This window comes from Hyperolius riggenbachi, chromosome 5, assembly GCF_040937935.1.
Source record: "Hyperolius riggenbachi isolate aHypRig1 chromosome 5, aHypRig1.pri, whole genome shotgun sequence".
NCBI classification, from domain to species: Eukaryota; Metazoa; Chordata; class Amphibia; order Anura; family Hyperoliidae; genus Hyperolius; species Hyperolius riggenbachi.
The window spans coordinates 157,947,586-157,973,735 of record NC_090650.1 but is presented as its reverse complement, the minus strand read 5'-3'; the positions used below and the strand labels follow the sequence as shown (position 1 = coordinate 157,973,735).

Genomic DNA, 26,150 nt, shown 5'->3' with positions numbered 1-26,150 from the left:
ACTCTTCTGCATCTGTAATTTGCAACAGTCATGTTTCCCTTGTGAAGACAGAAGCAAAGAAAGCATTCAATAACTCTGCCTTACCTTAGTCATCCACCATTGAGTTCACACCCTCATCCTTTAGGGGTCTAATACAGTCAACCTTTCTTTTTTTAGAGTTGATGTACTTGTAAAACTTCTTTGGGTTAGATTTGATATCCCTAGCAATTTGATTTTCAGCTTCAATCTTTGCCAGCCTAATTTCTTTTTTACAACTTTTACTGCACTCCTTATAATTGTTTAATGCAGCCTCGGTGCCTCCTGTTTTAGTACCTTATAGGCCAGTGATGGCTAACCTTTCAGAGGCCGAGTTCAGCCGTGCCAAAAAATGGGCGTGGCCATGATATTGTGTGAGATAACATAATGATGTAACGGCGAGGCATAAGAAAGCAGTGTTTCTGCCATGATGTGGTGAAACGAGGATTCGCATCATGGGTGTGCAGAAACTGTGTGATGCTATTTATTAGTATACCCGTCGTAACCCCAAAGCAGCAAAAATAGCCAACTATGACCATTAAATAATAAATGCAGCAACAGTTACCCCAGACACCAGAAAATAAACGCAATGTGTACAACATTTCAGCAGAAAATAACGCAATGTTGGTAACATTTCAGAAGAAAATCACGCAATGTGGGCAACATTTCAGCAGAAAATAATGCAGTGGGCAGCATTTCAGCAGCAAATAAACGCAGTGGGCAGTATTTCACCAGAAAATAACGCAATGGGCTCTATTCATAAAACCTTACCGCAAGTTTTCCGCTCAAAACAGCGGATTTTCCCGTCCATTTAGCAAAGTGGGCATTCATAAAAGCTGTTCCCGCATGAAAATCTACAATCCCCCAGCAGAGCGAGAAATTTTCGCCTTCTCCAGTGTTTTTCTAGATTTATCTAGAAAAAAGTAACAAAATGGCCATTCATAAAGATTAGAGGAAGCGGTATGTGGACGGGAAATACCGCTTCCTCTGATTTTGCGGATTACATACAAGTGAATGGGACAGACCTCCCAGAGAGAGAAGTGCACTGAGGGACTCTGCCGGCTGAAGTGTTTCCGCATGCCTTCCGACAGCTTACCGCCAGCTTTCAGCGGGAGATCTCCGCTCTTGCATCGCAGCTTTCAAGATTTTTTTGAATGACCACCCTGAAGTGTAAAATACCGCTGCGGTATTTTACCTCTACGAGTATTTACGCCACAAGTTTTTTATGAATAGAGCCCAATGTGGGCAACATTTCACCAGAAAATAAACGCAGTGGGCCACATTTCAGCAGAAAATAACACAATGTGGGCAACATTTCAGCTGAAAATAAATGCAGTGGGCCACATTTCAGCAGAAAATAAATGCAGTGGACCACATTTCAGCAGAAAATAAATGCAGTGGGCCACATTTCAGCAGAAAATAAATGCAGTGGGCCACATTTCAGCAGAAAATAAATGCAGTGGGCCACATTTCAGCAGAAAATAAACGCAGTGGGCAACATTTCACCAGAAAATAAACGCAGTGGGCCACATTTCACCAGAAAATAAACACAGTGGGCCACATTTTAGCAGAAAATAAACGCAGTGGGCAACATTTCAGCAGAAAAAAAACACAGTGGGCCACATTTCAGCAGAAAACAACGCAATGTGGGCAACATTTCAGCAGAAAATAACGCAATGTGGGCAACATTTCAGCAGAAAATAAACGCAGTGTACCACATTTCACCAGAAAATAAACACAGTGGGCCACATTTCAGCAGAAAATAAAGGCAGTGGGCCACATTTCAACAGAAAATAAACGCAGTGGGCCACATTTTAACAGAAAATTAACGCAGTGGGCCACATTACACCAGAAAATAATGCAATGTGGGCAACATTTCACAAGAAAATAAACGCAGTGGGCCACATTTCACCAGAAAATAATGCAATGTGGGCAACATTTCACCAGAAAATAAACGCAGTGGGCAATATTTCAGCAGAAAATAAATGCAGTGGGCCACATTTCACCAGAAAATAAACACATCGGGCAACATTTCACCTGCAAACAGGGCCGGCGCTACAATAGAGGCAAAGGAGGCAGCTGCCCGAGGGCAGAGCTTGTAGGGGCCCCCAGTGGCTACAAGAGAAAAACAATTTTTTTCAAATCAACCTTATAGTTTTTGAGAAAATCAATTTTAAAGTTTCAAAGGAAAAAAAATACACATTTAAAGAGAACCCGAGCTGGGTTTGAAGAATGTGATCTGCATAGTGAGGCTGGATGTGCCTATACAGCCCAGCCTCTGTTGGTATTCCAAACCCCCCTAAGGTCCCCCTGCACTCTGCAATCCCTGATAAATCACAGCTGTGCTGTCGACACACAGCGTGTCGCAGCGGCTGTGTTTTTCTCTATAGTGTCAGTCTGCTGCTCTCCCCACCTCTTGCAGAACTCCGGTCCCCGCCTGCCTCCCTTCCCTCCTCGCTGATTAGAGGGAAGGGGGGGGGGCAGGGACCGGAGCTCTGCAGGAGGCGGGGGAGCAGCCGAGACTGACACTACAGATGTAAACACAGCCGCACAGCACGGCTGTGATCTATGTCTGATTTCAGAGTGCAGGGGGACATTAGGGGGGTTTGGAATACCAACATAGGCTGGGCTGTATAGGCAGATCCAGCCTCTGTATTCAGATCACATTCTTCAAACACACCTCAGGTTCTCTTTAAAAACCAGCCGACTTTTATGGTTAATAGGAAATCCACCTTATATTCTAGAAACCCTCAATTTGCAGGATATGTTAAGGAGATCATTGGGAATAAGAGGAAAAAACAATTTTTCAAAAAGACCTTATAGTTTTTTAGAAAATCGATTTTTCAAGTTTCGAAGGAAAAAAGTATACTTTTAAATGCGGTAAATGTCACTTTTAGTACCTAACGGTAGTGTAATTTTACATGTATCAAAAGAAAGAGCAATAAATTTCCTGACAGGGTTTCCAGGGGGTCCATACGCAGCCGCAGCGCTTTGGCCAGGGATCGCTATACAGCCGCAATATGGCTGTATGAAGATCCCTGGCATTTTTTTCCTAATTTCCCAATATTTTTTTTATGTTTAGAGTGTGGGAATTTTTTTTTTTAAATTATGTGGGGTCCCTCCTCCTGAAACTTTTTAACCCCTTGTCCCCCATGCAGGCTGGGGTAGCCAGAATGTGGAGCTCCGACCGATTGGGGCTTCACACCCTGACTATACCCGCTGCAAAAAAGGTCCCTTAAAGAGACTCCGTAACAAAAATTGCATCCTGTTTTTTATCATCCTACAAGTTCCAAAAGCTATTCTAATGTGTTCTGGCTTACTGCAGCACGTTCTACTATCACCATCTCTGTAATAAATCAACTTATCTCTCTCTTGTCAGACTTGTCAGCCTGTGTCTGGAAGGCTGCCAAGTTCTTCAGTGTTGTGGTTCTGCTATGAACTCACCCTTCCAGGCCCCTCTCTGCACACTGCCTGTGTGTTATTTAGATTAGAGCAGCTTCTCTCTTCTCTCTTATCTTTTACAAGCTGGATAAATCGTCCTCTGAGCTGGCTGGGCTTTCACATACTGAGGAATTACAAACAAGGGCAAAGCTGTTTGCAGGAAGAAAAGAGCAGCCTGAAACTTCAGTGCATGGGGGAAAGAAACACACAAATGATCTCTTGAGATTCAAAAGGAATGCTGTATACAGCCTGCTTGTGTATGGATGTATTTTCTATGTGTGGATATACTGTACATGAACCTACTTCCTGTTTTGGTGGCCATTTTGTTTGTTTACAAACAAACTTTTAAAAACTGTTTTTAACCACTTTTAATGCGGCGAGGAGCGGCGAAATTGTGACAGAGGGTAATAGGAGATGTCCCCTAACGCACTGGTATGTTTACTTTTGAGCAATTTTAACAATACAGATTCTCTTTAATGCCATTTTTTGCTCCGGGGTATCTGTTGGGGGGGCCCTCCAGGTTTATTTTGCCCTGGGGCCCCATTGTTGCTTAAACCGGCCCTGCCTGCAAAAAAAGGAATGTACTCAAGTTACAGAATGTACTCACCTGACCTGGCGCGCAGCTCCCCCAGACGATCCTTCTGCATATCTCCCGCGCTCGCGCTGAATGCAATAGCAGGGCTACGGGAAGATGGCACCCGAAGCCCTGTACAGCGGCCAGTTCATGCAGTTCATAGCGCAGCAGCGTTGGCGTGCCAGCAGATTCGGCTACGCGTGCCGTGTCTGGCACGCGTGCCATAGGTTCGCCAACGCTGTTATAGGCTTTCTTTTTCCACTTAATTTTATCTCTAACCTTTCCATTCATCCATAAATGCTTTTTTTATTCCTAGATGTTTTGTTTCCATATGGGATATATCTACTACAATATACTACAATATAGATTGAAAAGTTTAAAAGCTTGCCATTTCCCTTCAGTGTCCTTCCCTTGTAGCACATTATCCCAGTTCACCAAACTTACTGCCTGCCTGAGTTGATTGAACTTTACTTATCTAAAATTCATAGTTTTAGTGGTCCCGCTGCACCGCGGCCTATCAGTCACCAGATCAAACGTTATCAGGTTGTAATCACTATTTCCAAAATGTTCTTTAACCTGCACATTTGATACATTATCTGGTCTATTTGAAATGATCAAATCCAGTAACGCATTCCCCCTAGTTGGTTCCGTTAACATTTGAGTCAGGTAACTGTCCTGTAGTTTTGCCAGAAATCTGGCTTTTACCAGAATGGGTAGCCTTAATACTCCAGTCAATGTCTGGAAAGTTGAAGTCACCTAACTATGACCTCATTTTTACTTGCAGCTTTTTCAATCTGTTTAGTAATTGCATTTTTGCAGCTTGATGAATATGTGGTGGCCTGTAGCATACCCCAATAAGCAATTGGCAACCTTTATTTCCACCATGAATATTTACCCAAATGGACTCCACATCTTCACAATCTTCATCCATCTCTGGTTCTTACACAGTAGTGATAATGGTAAATACCTATCCTGAATACGGATGTCCGTGGAGGTTTGGTCTCTTAAAGTGTACGAGGTTACAGGGGTAGGATCTTTATCCAGGGCCGGTTCTAGACTTTTTGCTGCCTGAGGCAAACTTGTGTAGGGTAGCCAGGTATTGTTGCCCCCTGTATAAGTAGCCAGTATAGTTGCCCCAGTATAGGTAGATAGTATAGTTGGCCCAGTATAGGTAGTTAGTATAGTTGCCCCAGTATAGGTAGCTACTATAGTTGTCCCAGTATAGGTAGTATAGTTGCCCAAGTATAAGTAGTATAGTTGCCCCAGTATAGGTAGCTAGTATAGTTGCTCCAGTACAAATAGTATAGTTGCCCCAGTATAGGTAGCTAGTATAGTTGCCCCCAGTATAGGTGGTCTAATTGCCCCAGTATAGGTAGTATACTTGCCCCAGTATAGGTAGCCTGGTATAGTTTACCCCAGTATAGGTAGTATAGTTGCCCCAGTATAGGTAGTATAGTTGCCCCAGCATAGGTAGTATAGTTGCCTCCAGTATAGATTAGCCATATAGGTGGCCAACCTTCTCCCCCCTCCCTCCCCGCCTCCCTGTACTGGCGGATATGCAGGAACTTCCTGTAACCTGTTACCAGGAGAACCACTGTCCTGCTTCCTTCCTCTGCACACAGCAGCCAGGTCGTGCTGCTCTGACTAACTTCTATGAGGCCAGGGGGCCGGCCGGGACTATCATAGGAAGCAGCCGGGGGAAGGGGGGTGGGGGCTGAGGCAGGTGGGATGTCGCTCCAGAGCCCATGCTGCCTGATGAAGCTGCTTCACCTGGCATCATGGGCCAGCCAGCCGTCTTTATCTTTTATGTCTCTATCTTTTAGAAGTTTTTCTTCTTCCAAATTCTTGGAGAAGGACTAGTATAGTAGTATTTTCCTGATTACTACTATGATTGTTCATCTATTTTCTGCATCAAACTGATGGGTTTATGTTTGCAATCTTTTAGATGTGGATTTACTGTTATTGTCCTTGACAAAGGGATGATTTCATGTTTTGAAATGTTTTATTTTCATCTTGATACACTATCAAACCACTGTGTAGAACTTTTGGTGTGCCGACATTCAACGGTTTACTGGATTAGCGCATGGTGAAGTTGTACACTGATATCTGTATGAGCACCTAGTTACAATATTTAGCTTATACCATATGATGTGCACAGTAAGAGATTTGCCTTCCCACCTAAAGCAACTGTAAACATGGTAGGGACTTAGCAATGAAAACAAGCATGCCAAAGACAGTTTATTGGTAAAGGCAGGTGACAGATACTGTAACCCTGGAACCAGTAATCCAAGTGAGGAACTAGACTGTAGCAAGAATACAGTTATGACAAAGGGGAAGTTCAGCAACAGATGGTCAATAAACCAAGCAAAGTATACGGAAACTAGAAGGAAAGTAGTCAGGATGTAGCAAGTAGTCTAACAGGTGGTAAGCAATCCAGGAAGAGAGAATCGAAAAGTAATAGGTAAACAAAATAGGTCAGAAACGTGAATAAGAGATCCCAGGAGAAGATCATCAGAGCTGGGAGTGAGCAAATGGACAGCCAGACTGATCAGGACAAATATTTTATGAACTGGTAAGGCTTAGCTGATGCAGAGACACAAAAATGGGAAAGTCAAATCCAGAGGGCAATATGACAAGTATGCCCCTCTTTCCAAAGCAGCGTCCAAATTCATAGCTCCCAACTGTGCCTCTTTTGGAGGGACAGTCCCTCTATGGAAACTCTAACCCTCTGTCCCTCTTTCTTACTCATTTGTCTCTTTTTCAGGGATGATGTACAGATCTATGTAAATATATGTATTTTATCTACTAAAAATGTGTTTAATTGACTTAAACTTTATTCCCATCCTTTAAATTGATATATTTCTTATCTTCAAATGTTAATATAAAGGAAAATGAACACAGTTAGAATGGACCAGTGTGGGTTGAATTATAAAACAGCATATTTTTCTTTTGAAATCTTTATGGTATGTGTGACTAGGAGTGTGCCGGGGGCATGATTAGGGGTGTGGCAGGGGCGTGGCTTAAGTGTCCCTCTTTCTTATCTCAAAAATTGGGAGGTATTCAGATATTGTAGTCTTGGATGTTGCTGTTCCAAATGGGGCTAGGTTTAGAACTGGGCAAGGTGAAAGCATATTTAAAATTGCACATTGGTCTAGGATCATCAGCACACATAGTGGAAAAAAGAAAAAAGTCAGGAAATGCATCCGGTGTCAAATGTCATAAGTCTCTGAAAAAAACAGAATTTGACTATGGAGTAAGCTGCTTTTTGGGGCCTGCAACGTCATTGGTGTAGTCCAAACATTAGAGATGTTCCCAGATTTCACATTTGGAGCAGTTTCTTGTTACACATGAAGTGGAATTCATGCGGACACACCAGACAACAGACTGACACCCAACAGAGGCAGACCAGACACCAGGCTACCACTGGACAAAGCCAGGTCAGGCAGCAAGAACACCGGGCAGCCATCTGGCATCAGGATGCGCAACTGACTAGCATTAGACATAGGCATGCCAAGATGCAGTATGACACCTAAGATAAGCAGTCTGGGCTGCAGACTGGCAGTCCACATAGGTAAGCTGAACAGACACTCAAAAGAATAAGTATGAACAGGAACCTTGTACCCAGAATAATTACGCCGGGAGCTGAGCAGAGCCGCTGTTAGTGAGATGGATGGTGAGAGCCGATGCCTACACCCAGGAGCGTAACTAGAAATCACCAGGCCCCCTTGCAAAAATGTGGATGCCCCCCCCCCGGGCCCGCTCAGGGCCATTTTGGGGTGCCAACTGTCCCCTCTCCCCACCGATATGTGCCTATGCTCTCTCATGCCCATGCTGCGAACCCTCCACCCCCCCAAAAAAGAGGGGCCCCACCGCAGGTGCCCCTATTGTCACGCCACTGCCTGCACCATTTTCTACATCGGAAGGAGGGAGGGGAACTGAGCGGAGTGGGGGACATTTTAATTGGAGGGAGGGAAGCGGAGTGGGGGGACATTTACTCAGATGTATGGAAGTGATGCAGCAGTCGCCTCTTATGTGACTCCAGGGGGACGTTCGGGGGGGGGGGGGGGCAGCATACCCACATAAGGTGCCTGTAGGCACGTGCCTACAGTGCTGGTCTCAGCAGAAGCAGACTAGAAGCCAGGCAAGGTCTCAGCCTAACAAGATTAGACATGAAGCAGGGTTCCAACAGTGGCAGACCAGATGTCAGGCAAGGTCTCAGTAGAAGCAGAATGGATGCCTGGCAAGGTCTCAGCTGAACCAGATTAGACATGAGGCAGGGTTCCAGCAAAGCCAGACTAGATGCCAGGCAAAGTCTGAAACAAAAGGTGTGGCCATGATTTGTAAATAAAAGACTTTTCCTAATGTTTCACAAAGTTGCCTAGCTGGAATTCTGGTGTATATAATCTCACTAATATTATAAGTGCGAAAGTTTGGATGTTTGTTAATCACGCAACAATGGCTTAACAGATTTGAATGAAATTTGGCACACACATAGCACATTACCTGGAATAACATATAGGATACTATTTATCTTCATAACCAAAAAGTGGGTAGAGACAAATACAAATTTCACTAGGAAAATGTAAACTGCAGCCAGTCTTACACTAGTAATGGTAGGGTTCTCAAACTTTGCACAGTTGGGCACTGGGTGGCTGGGATTAATATTCAAAAAAGTGGGTGGAGCCTACAAAAACCTATTCAAAATTCACCTATTGATTTTCAAAGGGAATATTTAATTGCTGCCATTCTTGCACCTAGCGTTCAATTTCCCCAGGATTTCTGCGCAAAAAGTGTTTCAATTAATTTCAAATATTATTCAAGCATTTTTTTTATTTATTTTTTTAAATATTGAATTCAATACAGGTTATTTTATTGAATTTAATACAAGAAAATAAAATTTGTTTGCTGCCAGATGTTGATGACTCTGCGTGGCCCTGACATCAATCACCAGGGAACATGTAATCGCCGAGGGAGAAGCATATCTGCCTAAGGACATGGAAGACACTGGGGAAGTTATCAGAGGTACACTACAAGGGATCAGCAGGGCCAATGGTGAGTATAGATTAGCCAGGCATAGTTACACCAGTATAGGCTAGCCAGGTATAGGTGCCACAGTATAGGTAGCCAGGTATAGGTGCCACAGTATAGGTTACTCAGGTTTAGGTGCTGCAGTGTAGCTAGGTATAGTTGCCCCAGTATAGGTAGCCAGGTATAGGTGCTGCAGTATAGGTAGCCAGGTATAGGTGCCACAGTATAGGTTACTCAGGTATAGATACTGCAATATAGCTAGGTATAGTTACCCCAGTATAGGTAGTCAGGTATAGGTGCGCAGTATAAGTAGCCAGAAATAGGTGCCACAGTATAGGTTACTCAGATATAGGTGCTGCAGTATAGCCAGGTATAGTTGTCCCAGTATAAGTAGCCAGGTATAGGCGCTGCAGTACAGGTTACTCAGATATAGGTGCCCCCACTATAGCTAGGTATAAGTGCTGTAGTATAGTTGGCCAGGTATAGATGCCTCAGAAAGTATAGGTTAGCTAAGTATACATTTTGCAGGTTATAGGTTTAGCACCCCCCTTTCCAACCTACCTGCAGTGGCCCCCTGCCCCCACCTCAGATCCCTGGCCGTTGCTGGAAGTGAAGAATACTTACAGTGCTTGTCCCACGGGATCGCACATCCTCCTCCACCGTACAGCTCCATCTACTGTCTACAATGCCGCTGTGGGATGCGGCTTGATGACATCATCAAGCCGCGTCCCGGTACTGTAGACAGACAGAGCTGTATGCGGCAGTGGAGGATGTGCAACTGCTGCTGAACATGAGTATTTTTCACTTCCAGGAAGCTCCAGGCATCTGGGGGAGGAGAGGGGGGAGATCGGAAGAGTGGGGGGTTATCAGAGGAGAGGGTGGAGATCGTTGGAGGGAGGGGAGATGGCTGCAGGGAGAGGTTGATCGCAGTGGAGGGAAGGGGGAGAGGGTGGTTGCTGCGGGCATGTGGGCAAGCGATCACAGGGGAGGATTGCTGCAGAGAAGCTGCCAGAACTTCTCTGCTCTGCCAGGTCTGCTTTTAGGACTCCCTAGGATGGCTGGATGGATGTTTGCACACTGTGGATAGCACAGATCGCTATCCATAGTGTGCTGACTGGCATTCAGCCATCCCACGGAATCTGATAATAGTGAACAAAGCAGAGCCGGACAAGCAGAGAAGCTAGAAATCTCCCTCGCGGCATGGACGAGCCTGGCTTGTCCATATCACTTTCAGCATCTTTTTTCTGGATGACCCAGGCTTGTCCATAGCACCAGCCTCAAACCTGGTACACTTGGTCATTGGGTGACTGGGGTTCAAATTCAGAAAAGGGGGTGGAGCCACAGCCTTTTAGATTTGTTTAATTTCAATGCAAATTATTGATGCCAAAGACAACAAAGCTCACAAACTAGGTCATTGAGTAAATGAGTAATTGTGTATTAGGGTTAGAAAAAGTGGGCGAAGCCAGCACCAGCCAAATACATACCCAGGCAATGCCAGGCCATCAGCTAGTATAATATATAATAAAGGTGAACTGGCATCCAGGTAATCTACAGTGAAATCTAAAGAGGTGAACTGGAATAATAAAATACTGAAGCAAAAGGACTGGGATGATAATACTGTGCAGCAGGCAGACTGGAATGCTCATATTCGGAAGCATTTTGTATATTGTGTAAACATGCTATGTTATAAGCAATCCATTGTTTTATTCCAAGATCTGCAGCAAATCCCAATAATTCTGTCAAAGCCATGCAGGGTTTCCATTCTCAAGGTATGCAACCACAATATTATAAAGTTCTTGGAATAAGACAGTGCATTGCTGTGCTTTGGTGTGCTGACCCCGTACATACACTTGATTACTAACGGGTGATAGCTAATCACTCAACGTCAAGAATCCATGACTTTTCAAGAGGATTGATGGTTTGCCACATCTACATATAGGAGTGGACATGAGTCCAGATCCTGGGCAGGAGTAGTGTGGGAAAATTAGAGTAGGAATAACATCAGAAGGGATTGGTATAGAGTAATCCGTTAAGGTAATCAAATTCGCTGACGATACCACCATTGTTGGCCTCATTAACAAGAATGATGAGCAGGCTTACAGGCAGGAGGTGGACAGGATCTGCCACTGGTGCCGGGAGAACAAGCTGGTTCTCAACACCACCAAAACTGTTGAGATGCTCATTGACTTCAGAAGGCAGAGCACCAGCCCTGGTCCGATCTACATAGATGCATCCGAAGTTGAAAGAGTATCCAGTGTTCGCCTCCTGGGCACAACAATCTCAGACAACCTGAACTGGAAGGCAAACACTATCTTAACCCAAAAGAAGGCCCAGCAGAGGCTGTTCTTTCTGCGTCAATTAAAGAAGTTCGGCATGGCCCAAGAACTTCTAAAGTCCTTCTACTCTGCAACTATCGAGTCGGTCCTCTGCTCCTCCATCCTCGTCTGGTATACTGGTGCCTCTGCCAGTGACAGATACAAACTACAGAGGGTCATCAGAACAGCGGAGAAAATAATTGGGAAGCCCCTCCCCCCACTGGAGCTCATTCACAACTCCAGGTTGGGGTCCAGAGCAAAGAAGATTGCCAACGATCCATCACATCCTGGTCATCGTTTCTTTACATGGCTACCATCGGGCCGGAGGTTTCGTGCTATCCACACCAAAACAACGAGACACAGAGACACTTTCTTCCCCACAGCAGTGAGACTCTTAAACTCCAACTAAGCCCCCCCCTCCCCAAGGATGCACCTCTCTAGTTGCTGAGCCCGTGTTACTGAGAGTGTTATTTTTACTTTTACTTTAAAAGTCTGTCCTTTGTCCTTCATTGTTACTTATCTTTTTCTTTTTGCACTGTTATTGTTATTGCTACCATTGTTATTGCTACCATCTCATCTCGCACTGTCCTTTTCTCATTGTCTTTTTTGCTTGCTGCAGCAACATATCTTCTACTGTCCGTGTGTCACCGAAATTCAATGTATTGCCAACTTTGTGCCTGTTTGTTGCTAAAACCAATTCCGGGCATGACCCAGTCGTGCTTGGTGAAATAAAAGGATTCTGATTCTGATTCTGATATGCAAACCTTAATCTAATTAATTGAACCATTTTATAAGTACCTTCCAGTGTTTGCTTCCACATTAGTTATCTCTTTTTCCCCATCACGGATTTCTCGACCCAGCACATGCTCTGTGATTCATTCTGATTGTTAATGGGTGTCTATAGTTTTGAATAAGGCATCTTGCCAAGCTCTTGCCAGATCTGCAGGGACTGAAAATGAACATGTTGTAAGGATTCCTCCTGTGGCGTGCTCTGTCCATGGAGGTGGAGCCGCAAACGGACAGTTCTGGCTTGTCAGCCTGCATTCGGTTGTGCATTCGCAATGAGTCACATTGTCATTTGCAATTGCTCTGCAGGTCTGGGCAGCTCGGGATGCTGTCATCATTCCACCAATGACTTACTACAGCTGAGCTGCAGCCGGATAGCCCTGGATTTCCTGCATGCATGATCTTGCATAGGACTGCATGCATTTGTTATGATAGTCTTTCAGCTAGCAAATGGTAATCAAGCCGGCTCAGGATTAAATGATTACCATTCAGCTGTGTGGAGATTTGCATGCTTGCATCCATTGGCTGATGCCAGCATAAAAGTCGGCCTCCCCTTTTAGACCTCGCCTGTCATAGTTTCAGCTCTGTCTAAGCTGTTACTGGGTCCTTTGATACTGTGAATAATATTCCTTGTTTTGTTACTTTCTAGTTCCGTTATCTTGTGGAGCTTTGATTATATATTTCCCACGGGGACATATATACGTACTCCTTCTAGTGCAGAGAATTTGTATTGTTTGTATTGCCTAGTTAGTTCGCTGTATTGTTCCAGATCTAGCTAGTCTCCCTTGCTTATGTTATATATTGGTTCATCGCCAATATATACATATTCTAGTCAGCCTTTATTTTCCTAGTATTCGCGTTATATATCAGTGCCGCTGATATATACGTACTCGAACTGTTGATATCCTGTGTTCAGCTAGTCAGTTTTTAGCACGTTTTTGTAGGTTGCGCTTAGCGTGATCACCCATGCTTAGCTAGCATAGTCCTGTTTGTGCAAGGTAGCCATTGCTGCGGTTGCAATTGGTTACCTCACTCTAGTCTTGTGAATGCTTGCTGTCACTGAGGCAGTGACTAGATTAGCAAGCGTTCATTCTGTTAGCCTGTGTTCTCCTAGTCCTGTTCTTGCGAGGTGGCCATTGCCATAGTCGCTTTTGGCTACCTCACTCTAGTCCTGTCTTGCATCTGTCACCTTGTGTACCGATGACTTGCTCTCGGTGAAATGGAAGGACAAGAGGGACGTTTACCTTCTGTCTACCATTCACACAGACACGACAGTACAAATTACACGGGCAACAGAGGTCATTGAAAAGCCCCTCGCCGTCCATGACTATAATGCCAACATGGGAGGGGTGGACTTCAATGACCAGATGTTAGGGCCCTATTTAATTTCCCGGAAAACCAGACGCTGGTATAAGAAAGTTTCTGTGTATTTAATTCAATTGGCGATGTACAACAGCTTTGTTCTCTACAGTAAGGCTGGGAGAACTGGATCTTTCCTTCAATTCCAGGAAGAGATCGTTTCGGCACTCCTGTATCCAGAAGGTGCCAGAGCCCAACCCCCAAATGCAACTAGCCGGCTGCATGGAAGGCATTACGCCTACCCAATTTCCAGTACCCCAACTCAACGCAACCCCAGAAAAAGATGTCATGTCTGCAGCAAGGCTGGAATAAGGCGTGACACCCCCGTTTACTGTCCCTCCTGTCCTGACCAGCCTGGCCTATGCCTAGGGGAGTGTTATGAGAGGTACCACGAGAAGGCACACTTTTAGAACCTAGGGAACTACAGACACAGCAGTAGGCACACAAGGGTCGCTTAGTGCTATTTCACACTGGCGCAATGCGTTAGGGCAAGGTTGTCTAGCAAAAGTCACACGTTTCTCTGTAAATGGACATTTGTGTGTAAAGAAATAAAAAAATTGTCATTTACAGAGAGATTTCTACCACCCAATATGGGTATGTGTAAAAATACACCCCAAAACACATTGTACTACTTCTCCCGAGTACGGCGATACCACATGGGTGGCACTTTTTTGCACCCTAACTGCGCTAAGGTGCCCAGAGTCCAATGAGTACCTTTAGCATTTCACAGGTCATTTTGAAACATTTGGTTTCAAGACTACTCCTCACAGTTTAGGGCCCCTAAAATGTCATAGCAGTATAGTAACCCCACAAATGACCCCATTTTACAAAGAGGACATCCCAAGGTCTTCCGTTAGGAGTATGGTGAGTTCATAGAAGATTTTATTTTTGTCACAAGTTAGCGGAAAATGACACTTGGTAAAAAAAAACAATAAAAATCATTTTCCGCTAACTTGTGACAAAAAGTAAAATCTTCTATGAACTCACCGTACTCCTAATGGAGTACCTTGGGGTGTCTTCTTTCTAAAATGGGGTCATTTGTGGGGTTCCTATACTGCTCTGGCATTTTAGGGGCCCTAAACCGTGAGGAGTAGTCTTGAAACCAAATGTCTTGGCTTAACAAGGGCGAAAAGGGATAATTTGCATATTTAGTAGTAGTGCATTGTGGGTAACCACAAATGTTCATTTATAACTGAATTATTGCAAATTTCCTTCTGTTTTAAGAAGGCAATTACACCAAACCTTCCCAAAGAAATACTAATTCATCACTGACCACCACACTATGGCCTTAAACAAAGTCTCCCTTATCCTACCATCACTAACCATTTACCTCTTAAATTGTAAGCTCCAAAGGGTAAGAGTCTCTCTCCTAGAGTGCTCCAGTGTCAAATATCTTATGGATATCTGCCTTAAATGATTAACAACTACTTAAAAGGCCAGCCTAAAAGTCGTCATAATCAATATTAGCCAGTAGTGGGTGCGTAGCTCACTATAAACAGAATATTTATAGGTTTACAGGTTTACCTCTGGAAAAAAACGCAACATTCATCTGTTGAATTTTATAAAATTATATTGATATAAAAATAGATAAAGCATATATACAGGAATATACATCTCTCCAGTTGTTGTCCACCATACAAAATACATTTTCAAAGTTCCTTTAGTGAAACAAGTCCATATTAATATAGCAACTTTTCTGCTGTAGATTTTATCCTCCATTGATAATTCTTACCTCTCGAGATTGTACCGTGTATGGTACACACAAATATAGCTTTATCCTTAAAAATGATATATAAAGTTCTATTCTTGTACAAAGAACTTTAAGTAGATATATCTTAATCAATCAAAGCTAGGTAGTTGTCCCTAAGCTTGCAATTGCATTTAAATAGTAATGCTTACTGATTGTGAAGTATAGTATAAAAAGTTATCTAAAAAACTTAAAAAACTGCTGAAGTTTGAAATGACAAATCTTTAACGTTTATATAAGCTATTGTCAATAAATTCACCAAGAATAATGCATATTACCTCTCCTGGGTTCTAGAATCACAGTGGAAGGTAGTGTCTCTAGGCCTCAGTCGATCTCAGTAGAGTTTCAGGCTCAATGATAAAATATGCCAGCCTGCCAGGGCTTAATGTAAAGTTTCTAAGATGGCGTCTGTTAGGGATTTTATGGTGACACACAAAATTCAAACTTATTTTTAACTGGTACATTCTGACATTTTAAACTATCGGGTTATCTGAGCAGGTGCGTACATGTATGACGCTACTTGGATTATTAACGTAAGCATTCTACGTCTTTTCTAATCAAAAGTACATCAATAAAATTTTAATTAGATCTTTTGACCCAAGTGGTGTTCTTTGACGTCTTTCTGGATCTGATGGACGCCAAGATATATGCGTATGTTCAAGCTTATCTTATGTTCTAAAAATATTGGATGTTCTCTGGTACATCATTAATGGGGATTTCTGAACGCCCCCTGTGGTCACAGGTTGTACTGTCTTGATCACATGGCTTATTGTTTTGGTTTGGAATTCATAACAAACAGCCATCTGCTTTAATACATGCTAAAATATATAGAAAACAAACTTATTTACCTTAATATATAGATCTATCATTGATCAACTCATTACTTAATAACTCTATGATCACTATCTATACATGGTTAATATATCAGCGTATAGCAGGCTTAGCTTCTGCGGTATACAGGTATATCTCTGATGGGCAAGGCTTGCTAAGGAGGCATTACAGCCAGAACTGAGTAGTCAGAACATTTCTCCAGCACTATCTTAATATAAACATAACCTTGTACAGGGAACAAACAGCTTACTGCAGAAAATGACATTAAGGGTTACTCTAACCAACAATCTAACTCTGGTTAAAGAATAACTCTGAGCGAATTTCAAGATTTTATGATTATAAGCAAATAATCTGCAAAACATTTTAAAACATATATAATCAGCTTAAAGCAAGATGGAGATAATTTCTCTGCATTAATATGATATTTTCTGTCACCAGCACTACTGTATGAGGTGTGTACATATATTCCACATGTACAGACAATTCTACAGCTGATCTGCTCAATTATGAATTGTCTGTATCCCCTCAATTATTATGCATTTGTACATAGTGTAGAAGATGACAAATCATGTATAATAATAAAAAGTTGGAGAACTATGCTGGTTAAATCAGCCATTGCTGTAATACCAGCCTACATAATGGACAAAAAAATATAGAATATGAATATAGGCCCTATAGCCCTTTTGCATATGGCTAATGTCTTTGACGTAATAAAACGTTCAGAATAATTCACTTTTTAAATTAAATATCTTACTGTGTCATGAGGAATAACTAAACTGTAAGTGCTATTGTAAACTGTGGGTCTACAAAGAAAGAAAAAAACAACAACACAGTCACAGTTTAGTTGGGAAAACTAATCATTTTCAGCTATAAAAAATACACGTAATTGCATCAATTTGGTTGAAGTTTGTACAGCTTTAAGTTTATACAGCTTTGTAAAATTTTGTAAAAAACTGCTGATAACTACCTTGCCAAAAAAAAAAAAAAAAAAATGAAAGCTTGCTCAGATGACTGAGAAAACCAATTAAGAAAGACTTCTGCAGCAGTAGAGACTTTCTCAGATAAAATCCATAACATAAATCAGCAATATGAAAAGTGCATACCTCATTTGGGCTAGTTGATGACTTTTCAGAAATGACACACTTCCATGATCCTCTAACTCCTTTCCACTTGCGAATGTTAGGCAATGATGGCTGGTTTAACTCTGAGCAAAACTGCAGACATAGACAAAGTACAAGTTACACGGTGATATCTTATCAGAAGCTAAATTCAATTACTACAAAGAAAATTAAACATTTTGTAAAGTAGTTACGACAGTTGTTAATTCATTTAAATGATAGCCAAATTGCCGTTTTATGGAGCAAAAATAAGTTTCCTCTGTGTCCTTATGCTATGTAGAAACAAATGACTTTATTGTATGTACAGTATATGGCAATGCCATCAAGGAATATGTAGGAGGAATAAGCACAGTGTAAATATTTGATCTACTGATGACAGCGAAAGGTCGAAACCTGGTCAGAAAAGAGAACGGGCATTCGCTGAACTACAGTCTTGTGACTTATTCAGCACTTGGCACTTTACTGGTTATTGTGCAATAGTGTATTTATGTGTTTCAATGCAAAATGGTCCAGTTTTCATGTAATGTAATAATTTTTACAGACAAGAAAACCCTGTAATAAGAGCTAGAAATAATAGTAATAAACCTCTAAAGAGAAAGACCTCTCTGCAAAATCAGTAATAAGATACTACAACTTTAATGGTGTAGTTTGCTCTGTTGACCTGGTAGTAACTTGTCTGTGGACAAGTTACTGTTATATAGGTCTTTTTTCCTTATCTCAATCTGCATAGGGTCCTGTACACACTGTATATCAATTTTAGTCCAATCTTAGGTACATTGGGGTTTCTCTATGATCTCCTGCCTCTGCTTTTGGTATGATGGAATTCAAAGTCACAAATAAACTTATAATAATAATAATAATAATAATAACGTGCTTTTCTCCCTGGGGATTTAAAGCACTATGACCCTGCGTTATGCAATCTCAAAGGCTCGGGAGAAGAGGTGGATTTTTAGCCTAGACTAAGACTAGAGCCTGAATGTCAGCAGGCAGATCTTAAAATGTATTCTCCATTTTACTGGCAAATAGTGAAGAGGTTGAAGTACTGGGGAGATGTGTGAGCTGCAGGGGGAATGGGCAAGGAGTCTGGTTGCTGCATTCTGCACTAGAGATGTAGCGAACAGTTCGCCGGCGAACGGTTCCAGGCGTACTTTGGGGGTTCGCGTTTGCCTGGACCAAGCGAACTTTTGCGGAAGTTCGATTTGCCCCATAATGCACTATGAGGGTCAACTTTGACCCTCTGCATCACAGTCAGCAGGCCTATTGTAGCCATTCAGGCTACACTAAGCCCTGGAGCCCCACCCCCCCTTATATAAGGCAGGTTTGCCGGCCATTACACCCACTCGTGTGCCTGCTAGAGACAGACTAGGGACAGCTGCTGCAGACTTGTTCTCCTAGGGAGAGATTAGTTAGGCTCTTGGCTTGCTCCTGGCTGATTGTTATTGCTAAAATAGCACCCCTCAACAGCTCTTTTGAGAGCTCTAATGTTTTCCTGATGTGTTTTTTTTGTGTGTTGCTCACTGAATTATACAGCCCTATCTGTTGCAGCTGGACCTTGGTAATTGTTATTACTGTGCCAGCCAGGCCCTTCCTAACTATCTATACTGGGACACCTACCTATGCCTACCTAACTACTGGGACACCTACTTACCTATACGGGGACACCTACCTACCTACCTATACTAGGGGACCTACCTATACTGGGTCTCCTACCTATGCCTAGCTAACTACTGGGACACCTACCTATGCCTACCTAACTATACTGGGACTCCTACCTATGCCTAGCTAACTACTGGGACACCTACCTATGCCTACCTACATACAAGAAGATAATAAGGTTGTTGCTTCATTGTGGACAGACCAAATTTGATCAGCTGGACAGTCACTGTTGTTCTATCATTGAGCTACCACAGCCCGGCGACCATATGGGATTGAAAACCGCCATGGCCTACACTCTCGCCATGGTGCGCACCAGTCCAGCATGGCCGTCACTACGCAAACAGCTGTTTGCGGTGCGTTACACAGTGAGTTTGGTGCGTCACATCCAGATTTTTCCCCGGTACTTTGGGCATGTATCCCACTCCGCCATGCCCCCCTCCAGGTGTTAGACCCGTTGAAACATCTTTTCCATCACTTTTGTGGCCAGCATAATTTTTTCTATTTTTCAAAGTTCGCAACTCCATTGAAGTCTATTGCGGTTCGCGAACTTTTCGGCGAACCGAACCTTCCGCAAAGGTTTGCGAACGGGGTTCGTGAACCGAAAATCGGAGGTTCGCGACATCTCTGTTCTGCACTAGTTGTAAGGGATGTAGAACCTTATCCTGGGATCCAAGGAACAGGGCATTGCAGTAGTCCAGGCAGGAGGATACAAATGCATGAACTAGAGTAGGTAGGTCTTCAGCTGAGATAAGGTGTTTAATTCTTGCAAAATACTTAACCCCTTATTGACTGCAGTAATGTTTGATGTTTAATCTTTTATTACTTTTAAATCTTAAAGGGTTCTTGAAGTGACTTGTGCCATAATGAGATAAACATGGCAGCAAGGTGGCGCAGTAGTTAGCTCTCTCACCTTGCAGCACCAGGTCTCGGTTCGAATTCCAGTGCGGGACTGTCTGCACAGGGTTTGTATGCTCTCCCCATGTCAGGGTGGATTTCCTCCGGGCACTTCGGTTTCCTCCCACATCCCAAAAGCATACAGATAAAGTAATTGGTTTCCCCCATATTGGTTCTATACTATGATACATACACTATACTATGCATACACAGACTTAGACTGTCAGTGTCAGCCCCTCTGATGGACAGTTAAGTGACAAGACAATATACTCTGTAGAGCGCTGCACAAGATATATAAATACTAAATAATAATAAGCAATATCCTACACTGAACTGTAAGGGTTAGATGTCAGGTAGGTACAGGGTTATTTTTAGGGACAGACATTCCAGAGATACACTTGTAGCACCCCATATCACAGTGAGTTCCCTTTATGCTCTCCCAGCATGGCTGGTCTAAGCTGTGGATGCACAGCTGGATCTCCTGCTGGCTGCCATCCATTTCTCTTTTCAAACTTGCCACAGGATTGGACAAAACGTGGCAATGCAAGTGAAAGAATGAATAAAAAGGTCCTGCCCCTCACACATGGATTGTGGAAGGAAAGAGATGCAGGAAACAGCAAAGAAGAAAGGATTGTACTCCGTGATGTGCTATGCAGCCAACCTAGTAACCATTGGAGAGTCCTATAATTCCATCCACTAGCACCAGGGGAGGAAAGAGAGCTGTAAACTCCTGCTGTCATGACAACTCACCTTATACTGTCACTGCTCGTCACCGCCTTCTTTTACTCATCAATCCCAAGCTGTTACTGCTCATCACCTCTCTAGCTATCACTGCTTGACATCCATTACCTGTCCCTACTCAGTACCCATTACTTGCCCCCTAGAAGCTGCCACTACTCATCACACACTGTGAGTCAATACGTGTCATCTACTTCTTGTCAATACTTGTCACCTACTACCTCCTGCTGCCTACCACTAGCAACTGTGGATCACTACCTGCCTGTCACTGGAATCTTTTGATCACTACCTGTGTGCCAATACAATGTAACAATCACTATCTGCTTGCTCGTAGAATCCTTAAGGTGGCCATTAATGATCCAATGTTTTTCATCTAATTTTACCAAATTTATGTAGTATAAGGGTAAACTGAGTGAATTTATTGAATGGATAATTTAGGTAGTTCCCTTATATTACATAGAAATGGTAAGATTGGATGTAAAATATTGGATCATTAGTTGCCACCATAACAATCACTACCTGCCTGCTGCTAGTATATAGCAATCATTGCCTGCCTGCCACTACAAATTAACAATCACTATATGCATGTCACTGGTATTATTTGCAGCAGAGTTATATTACTATTATTATGATATTTATAATGTGTCTATAAGGATCCCTCCTGTAGTGTGTTCTGTCTGTTGCAGTGGAGCTGCAAATGGACAGGTCTGGCTTATCTGCTTGCATTCGTTGTGCATTCGCAATAAGTCTCATTGTCATTTGCAATCGCTCTGCAATTCAGGGCAGCTCAGGATGCTGTCATTCCACCAATTGCTTGTTGCAGCTGAGCTGAGGCCAGATAGCCCTGGATTTCCTACATGCATGTTGTTACATAATACTGCATGTATTTCTTATGGGAGTCCTTTGCTTTCACAGCCAGCTAGCAAATGGTAATCAAGCCAGCTCAGGATTAAATGATTACCATTCAGCTGTGTGGGAATTTGCATACCTGCATCCATTGGCTGATGCCAGCATAAAAGTCTGCCTCCCATTTCAAACCCCGCCCGTCATAGCGTTCAGCTCTCTGAGTTGTCGTTGGGTCTATGCTGTGAAAGTTGTTATTGTAAATGTATAATGCCTTGCTCTGTATTGTCATGTCTGCTGGATGTTTGCTGACCTGCGGGGGCTCAGTGAAATCCTTCTGATCCTGATCGCTAGATTCTGCCAGCACCACGTTGGTGACTGGTAGTATTCCTTCTAGCCTTGTTCTTGAGGACGAACTATAGCAGCGGTTGCCATTAGTTTTGCTCCTACCTGTTAGTCTTGTCTATCTCAGTGTGAATGTCGCCGTCGCTAAAACAGCGACTAGATTGGCTGAGCATTCCGTCTGTCTGTCTGTTGTCTGTCTTGTTAATTATTATTACTTGTGCTTTAGCTAGTGAGTTATTTGAGAGCTACATTTCATATATTGCGCATCAGCACGCTATATATGTACTCTAGTCAGTCAGTCTTGTACTTTGTAGTTATATATCTTATAATTTATTTGCAATATTCTAGTAATATTATTAAAGTAACATCTATTGTTTTATTGTTTTGTGTACCGACCTTTGCCTGCCTCTCGACTACGAATCTGCCTAATCCTTCCAATACGACACATCTGAATTAACGTGTATGACCCAAATCTGTTACCGACTACATCTGTTGTGTATTGTATCACATAGCATCTAGCCTGATAGGCGGCCCAGAGCTGCATTTGCTCTGGGCAATCTTACTCCCTTGTTCATTACTCCTGTGTCCATCTGTGGAGCCTCTTCCATTATCCAGCTCTCAGCCTTGTTGTGCTGGGTGGTCAGAAAGTATGACCCCCCAGCATTACAGTGTCAACATATTACACAGCAATTGTCATTGGTAATATCTGCGTCTCACTGATATCTGCATCTTGTTGGTATTATCTGCATGGTATTAATATCTGTATATTGTTATTATCTACTTGTCATTTACAGTATATCTGCTTATCTGCTTACAGATAGTATTTTCTACATATCATTGATAACTTCTTACTTTGTTAATATTTGCACGTCATTCATATCTGCCTGTTAATGGTAATATCTGCACATCATTAGAATTTGTGTGTGTGATAGGGGTAACCCAGGCTACCTTTTCTGGGGTATAAAATAGGACAGAAATTGACCTGGGAAAGGAGTAACCTAGCTGTGGGAGTAAGGCTGTAGATAGTCCAGTTAAAAGCTAAGTTTTGGGGCTTGAAAAATCAGTCAAGTCAAAGATAAGTAAAGGCTGGTAACAGGTAGACAGATCAAGAGTAGTCAGACAGGCCTGGTAATATAATAAACAGGATGTGGACAGTCGATAAGGCCAGGTGTAAATTGGAGCTGAAGATCATGGGCAGTAAGGCTGACCAGACCGATAACTAATCCGAATGATCTGAAATAGCCAGGCAAGAATGAATACCAGAAACACTCAGGAGTTTAAAAACTACATCTGAAATAACAATCTGGACTGTTGGGCCGCTAGTAGAGGGCATATATAGGCAGCATCATGGTAAACAATTCAGTTTGTGCACCTGCAAAACTAACACTGTAATATAATGGTGTGCATGGAGAGGACACAGGGCCAAAGCATGGTGGTGAGAGGTGCAGCTGTTTGCTGCAGTATGTATGACCAGTAAAAAGTTAATAGAGCAGATAATGGAGGCTGATAGACAGTTGTGCCCCTTGCAGTTTCAATAAAAAAAAATAGACTGTATGCTTTATTTACTATGCCTATGGAGTACAGCAGATATTAAAAATTAATGGCATCAATAAAAACAACTTAGTAGCTATTGATTTAACATGCATGTAATGCTGAGGAATGAGATGATGCTTACAAATTGCAAATTAGAACGTAATGTAAAACCCAGGAAAGGTAAGGTTAGGAGTTCTGCTGAGTGACTTGTTTTCATCTCCCTACTAATAAACATTATGTCATCAAGTCATCTATCACCAATACGACTATGAGTATACTAGTACACAGTAATACTGTAGTCTTTACAACTCTTACACACAATTTATTTTATTTTAATTTTCTGTCCACAAACCTCAAGAGGCTTATACTATCTGCAAATATAAACATGTGAGATAACGTTTGAAGCGTTCCTTATTTTTTTTTCTTTTCTGTCTCACTAGCTCTGTTCATAGTTCATCAAAGAATCACAGCTGAGTATGTAAAGTCACATCAGGTGATATTTGATTATAAATTTTAAACTGTACACAGCATGTCAACTTTTTAGTACCCAGAGTTGGGAATTTGGGAAATGCTTTTAGGTCATAAGACACACCAGGGTAGTTTCAGGGTTAATAATATCACAATGGTTAGTTATTATTCTCCGCAGGAATGTGACTCAGGTACACACTTGCTTATACATATTGTTAGTATTAAATATAAATTTACCTTCTTAAAAACAGCAGGTATTTGCCACTATTCAGCTTTTTTATGGGAGCAGGGATGAACTCCCATGATGCAAGCGCTCACATCATCACTTTGACTTCTGACTTTACATTTTTTAGGTAGTTTCCCCAACATACATAAGTTCGCAAGAGCACTTCATAGTATAAATAACACATCTAGGGCCATATCCTATTCAAGGTGATAAGTAGCTTGCAGATGCGAGCTACTTATAACTTTGCCATCGCGCGAGGATTACTGGCAAATCCTATTCCCCATATCCTTTGCTCGATGGCCGATCGTTAGGGAGCATTAATCAGGTGAAAGCCTGAGCGATGCTCCCTTTTATCGGGCGATGGGGAGTGAGGTTTACGCTGGGGTGCTGTCCTTCAGCACCACGGCCTCCCTCACCACACATGTGCAAACACGCCGAACATCCGCCCCCATCTTCCGCCACAGCATCTGGGGGTCTCCTTTAATAAGGAGACCCCCAGAGCGCCCCATCAGTTCGCTGCACACCATAGAAGCCCCCCATGTAGCTCTGCCGGGCACCCCTGTCATTATACATACTGCCGCTAATCACCCGACGCCTCTCACCGCAAATTTAGTCCTGTAATTACAGTGTATCAAACACTGTAATTACTGCCCGCATAGGAGCCCGGGCAAAGTATCTTCGAATCTGCAGCCGGGGCTCCCCAATGGTCCGCTGTCTGAGACATTTTATTGGTTCAGACAGCGGACCAATGGGGAGCCCTGGCTGAAGATTCAAAGATGCTTTGCCCGTGCTCCTATGCGGACAGTAATTACAGTGTTGGATACACTGTAATTATGCAACGGAATTTGCAGCTAGAGGCGTCGGGTGATCAGCGGCTGCATGTATGTTTACAGGGTAGCCCGGCAGAGCTACGTGGGGGGCTTCTAACATATGCGGCGACCCGACGGGGAGCTCTGGGGGTCTTCTTATTTATGGGGACCCCCAGATGCTGCAGCAACGACATGCGTTAGTTGGTTCAGACCTGCTTTTTGCAGGTCTAAGCTAACGCTCATGTCTGCCGGGAAGCATCGCTTCACGGAGACATGCAAAGGGTAACTGGATCCCGTGTTAAGAACTCGCTGGGCGATTATATTGCCCAAGCACGTTCTTTTCCTCCTTGGGGGGGGGGGTCTAAAGTTTAATAAGATTGGGGGAGAACTCGCCAGTGCTTAGCGCTGACGAGTTCAGCAATAGGATATGGCCCCTAGAGTCACAATTATAGCACCATTTATCTGGAACCGTGTACCTAAATAGGGCTGAGCACAATAACTACCCCTGATGATCGAGATGCAGTGAACGCAAATAAGGCAAGAAAACATACCTCTTCTAGCTCCATCGGGGGTCTGACAAAAGTTCTCATTAGCATGAGCGAGTCTTGTAATGTCGGTGCCCTCTTAATACAAAATGGAAGGGTTCTGAAACTCGGGTACAGAGGGAAAGGATTGGGAGAGAATATACCAGTATTTTTTTGTAATTTTATTATAAATGTATTTATTTATTAATCTATATGATGGCTGATTATATTATACTGTCCAAAAACAAAAGGTATGGGCAGGCACACAGAAAGATGATCTGCAGGAATATTAGTGCAACAAGTGTGGACATACTTCTGACTGTGTATCACTTTTCATGTGCTCAAAGCATATAGACAAGAGTGCTAAGAGTGCTAAGCAAAACAACAAGATTCCAGAAGCGCTTGACAGTATTTGTAGATAGCCCGAATGGTTCGATCGCGAACTTATTTGCGCGAACATCAGTGGTTCGCATTCGCGTCGAAACGTGAACTTTATGGGCGAGTTCGACCCGCCCCTATACTACATCATTAGGCTCAACTTTCACCCTCTACATCACAGTCAGCAGACACATGGTAGCCAATCAGGCTACACTCCCTCCTGGAGCCCCATCCCCCCCCCCCTATATAAGGCAGCTGCGTCTGCCATTTTCTTCACTCTGTGTGGCTGCAGTAATTAGAGAAGGGAGAGTTTGCTGCAGAGACATAGGGAAAGCATACCTGTTCACGGTACCTGTGTGTGTGACAGGCAGCTGCACATTGTATTGATACCAGTCACTGCATACCTGTTCAGTGCACCTGCTTGACAGCACGCAGTGGTATATTATATAGCAGTCTGTGCATACCTGTTCACGGTACCTGTGTGTGTGACAGCTGCACATTTGTAATACTAGTCACTGCATA

The 26,150-nt window shown here is 42.9% G+C and overlaps 1 protein-coding gene across 1 annotated transcript in view; it reads right to left on the bottom strand.

Annotated features, from left to right (window-relative positions):
• EEPD1 (endonuclease/exonuclease/phosphatase family domain containing 1) overlaps positions 1-26,150 on the bottom strand; it is a 276,122-nt gene that overhangs the window by 49,186 nt on the left and 200,786 nt on the right. The window contains exon 3 of the mRNA XM_068236395.1: positions 17,200-17,310. Within this exon, the coding sequence (XP_068092496.1) occupies positions 17,200-17,310 (111 nt within the window). The remainder of the gene's footprint in view (positions 1-17,199; positions 17,311-26,150) is intronic.